This window comes from Protobothrops mucrosquamatus, unplaced genomic scaffold (genome assembly GCF_001527695.2).
Source record: "Protobothrops mucrosquamatus isolate PMUCROS unplaced genomic scaffold, P.Mucros_1.0 scaffold18610, whole genome shotgun sequence".
In the NCBI taxonomy this organism is placed as follows: Eukaryota; Metazoa; Chordata; class Lepidosauria; order Squamata; family Viperidae; genus Protobothrops; species Protobothrops mucrosquamatus.
The window spans coordinates 1-2945 of NW_015404369.1; the positions used below are offsets into that span (position 1 = coordinate 1).

A 2945-nucleotide genomic window follows, 5' to 3' on the forward strand; every position below is an offset into this window, starting at 1 on the left:
GGGGGGGGGGGGGGGGGGGGGGGGCTGCGATAGTCACAAGTGTGAAAACAGGTCCTGAGTCACTTTTTTCAGTGCTGTTGTAATAGTCACTAAATGAAATCTGTAAGTCGAGGACTGCCTGTAGAGCTGGGCAATCGGTTTCTTCCCTGCTCGGCGCTGAGTGTCTCCCCCCCCCCCCAACTGTGCAGGAGTTTATTCTTCATTCGCCTGACTTCGAAGCCGCCAAGTTCTGGGTTGGCAACATGGGGAAGACCGCCACGCACGCCGTGGTCTACGCCCAGCTCCACACGCCCGACGGCCAGTGCCAGGGGCTGCATTCCTTTGTGGTGCAGGTGAGGGACGCGCTCTGGCAGCAGCTCTGCTTTTCCTTCACACTGTGATTGATGCGCTCGGCGGGGCACAACGTCCCATTTTGCGGCATCCTAACAGATCCCAGGTGGGGGGGAGGATTCCTTTGGTGCCTTCGGTCAGGGTGGCAGCCCTGCGATTTTCTTGGGAAGATTTTGGAAATGGCTTGCCGTTGCCGCCTTCTCCCGCGGGCTGAGTGTGGGCAGCCAGCCCAAGGTCACCAAGCTGGTTTCATGCCTAAAGCAGGACTAGAACTCGTGATCTCCCAGTTTCTAGCCTGGTGCCTTAACCACAACACAAACTGGCATTCTTGATGCAGTCAGAACATGCGAAACCTGGCATGTTTTCATTGCTTGCTGTCTAAGCCGGCCTCAGTCACCACTGAAGCCGAGGAGAACCGGGATGGTGAGGTGTTGTTTTGTAGATCAGATGAAACCCAGGTGTGATGGGTTGTTCACATATAATTTTAGGTTTTTATGGCCACTCACTCATGCATGATTCTGGGCAACTCGGGTACTCCCAGGCTCAAGTTCACCCCAGGCCGTGAAAGGGGACTGGAGGACGGACGTTCCTCTCATACTGTACAGTAGAACAGGAATGTCTTGTGACCCCAGTGGGAGTCCCCCTGGAGGGGAGGGGAGAGTCCCAGGCGGGTGATGGCCCCGGTGCCCCTCCCCAACTTCTTTGTCATTTCCTTGTTTCAGAACCCTGGAGAGCTCCTTCCCCTGAGCTTCACCCTCTTTGCCTGGCTGTGTGATGTAATTTCTCAATCATCCAGGTCACGGTTGTCCCAAAGGTGCTTTTTCCAAAACTGAAAAAGCCTCTTGGATGAGAAGTGAAACCTGTTCAAAGAAAAAAAACAACAAGAAAGTCCACTTTCCTTTTGGAAAAAGCACCTTTGAGATGATAACGACATCAGTGAAACGAACATCTTCAGCACCTTAATCTAAACAAAAAGGGTTCCCGTAAATGCATTTACTGATCTGGATGTGCCTCTGTGCTTACAGATTCGGGATCCGAAAACCTTGCTTCCCATGCCAGGCGTCATGGTTGGTGACATAGGAAGGAAACTTGGGCAGAATGGCTTAGATAACGGGTAAGTGCCCTCAGGAAGCCACCATTTCCACTCCGGGTGAGGGTTCAGGCTCAGGCACCAAGTGAGAAGCCGGGAGTTGTGCTGTTCTGGCTGAGGGTTGCTTTGTGTGTACGCTGAGCCCCCCTTCAACCCTCTCTTGAAATCTGCCAGGTTTGCCATGTTTCACCAAGTGAGGGTCCCCAAAGAGAATTTGTTGAGCCGAACGGGCGATGTCACTGCTGAGGGGAAATACACAAGCGCCTTCAAGGTAGGAACTCTGCTTCATATCAGGAGCCTCTCTCTTTCCTCTCTCTCTGTTTTTTTTTTTAATCCCACCTTTATTAGTTTTTACAGACAGTTCAAGGTGTTGAACAGACCTCATACCCCTTCCTTCCTCCTCCTGTTTTCCCCACAACAATAACCCCGTGGGGTGGGCTGGATTGAGAGACGGGGACTGGCCCAAAGTCACGAAGGCCTGACGGAGGACTAGAACTCCCCCCCTCCTGGTCTCTAGCCCGGAGCCTTCCCCACTAGGCTACATTGGCTCTCTGAAGCTGGATTCCTTTCCCTCACCTGCTGGTTTGCCAGCAGAGTTGCCGTCGCACGGGAGGACCCGAGCTCCCTGCTGGGCTAAGCAGGGCGTGTCACCGCTTCCTTGGGGCGGGGCGGGTTGTGTCTCCTCAGGATCACAAGCAGCGCTTGGGGGCTTCGCTGGGCTCCTTGTCCGCCGGGAGAGTTATGATCATCGCCATGTGTGTGGCCAATCTGAAGCTGGCCGTGTCGATAGCCATTCGCTTCTCCGCCACCCGGCGCCAGTTTGGGCCGACCGAGGCCGAGGAGGTTCCCGTCCTGGAATACCAGATGCAGGTGAGAGCAGCCCGGCCAGCGGGAGTTGCCTCAAGGTCAGGCCTGGTTCTTGGCAGGTGATGGCTCGCACTGGGCAGGGAGCCTCGCCAGGCTGTGATTCAGTTGAGAATTCTGGTCATAAGCCATTACAGTCATAGGTACTGAGGCGGCCGCTTGACCAGAAGGAATTTTCCGGCCTTTTTCATGGTTAAGTGAACATGTCGGTCAATAAGCCAGCATCTTTCTTTGAACCCGAGGTGGTGTCTTCCTATCCTCCCGTCACTGGCCTGGGAGAACCTGGGGAAACGGGGCCGCCCCTGGACGGGGGGGAGCAGAAACGCGAATGGAATCCGTGGGGTTGTACGCTGCGTGGGGGGAAGGCGCGTTCCGCTTCATCTCAGAGTTTGTGAGGAAAACTGCTTGAAAGGAGGTGCCCCCCCTCACCCAGCTCACCTGCCCGTCTTTCGATTGCAGCAGTGGCGCCTGCTCCCTTACCTGGCGGCCACCTACGCCTGGGACTTCTTCTCCCGCTCCCTCTTCCTCAGGTTCATGGAGTTCCACATAAGGCTGCTGATAAACGACAAGAGCGCCCAGCAGGTGGGGGAGTCTCCTTCCACAGCAGGTTTCGTGGCCCCCCTGAAAGATCCCCTTTCGATCTCTGGGCCCGGGGCAGGCT

The 2945-nt window shown here is 55.5% G+C and overlaps 1 protein-coding gene across 1 annotated transcript; it reads left to right on the forward strand.

The window, feature by feature from the left end:
* Positions 1 to 191: 191 nt before the first annotated feature.
* LOC107301877 (peroxisomal acyl-coenzyme A oxidase 3-like) lies at positions 192 to 2866 on the forward strand (the record flags this gene model as incomplete). Its single annotated transcript, XM_015831042.1, has 5 exons — positions 192 to 332; positions 1356 to 1444; positions 1595 to 1691; positions 2108 to 2290; positions 2744 to 2866. Coding segments are annotated over exons 1-5 (582 nt in total), but the record flags the coding sequence as incomplete, so codon positions are not given.
* Positions 2867 to 2945: the final 79 nt, after the last annotated feature.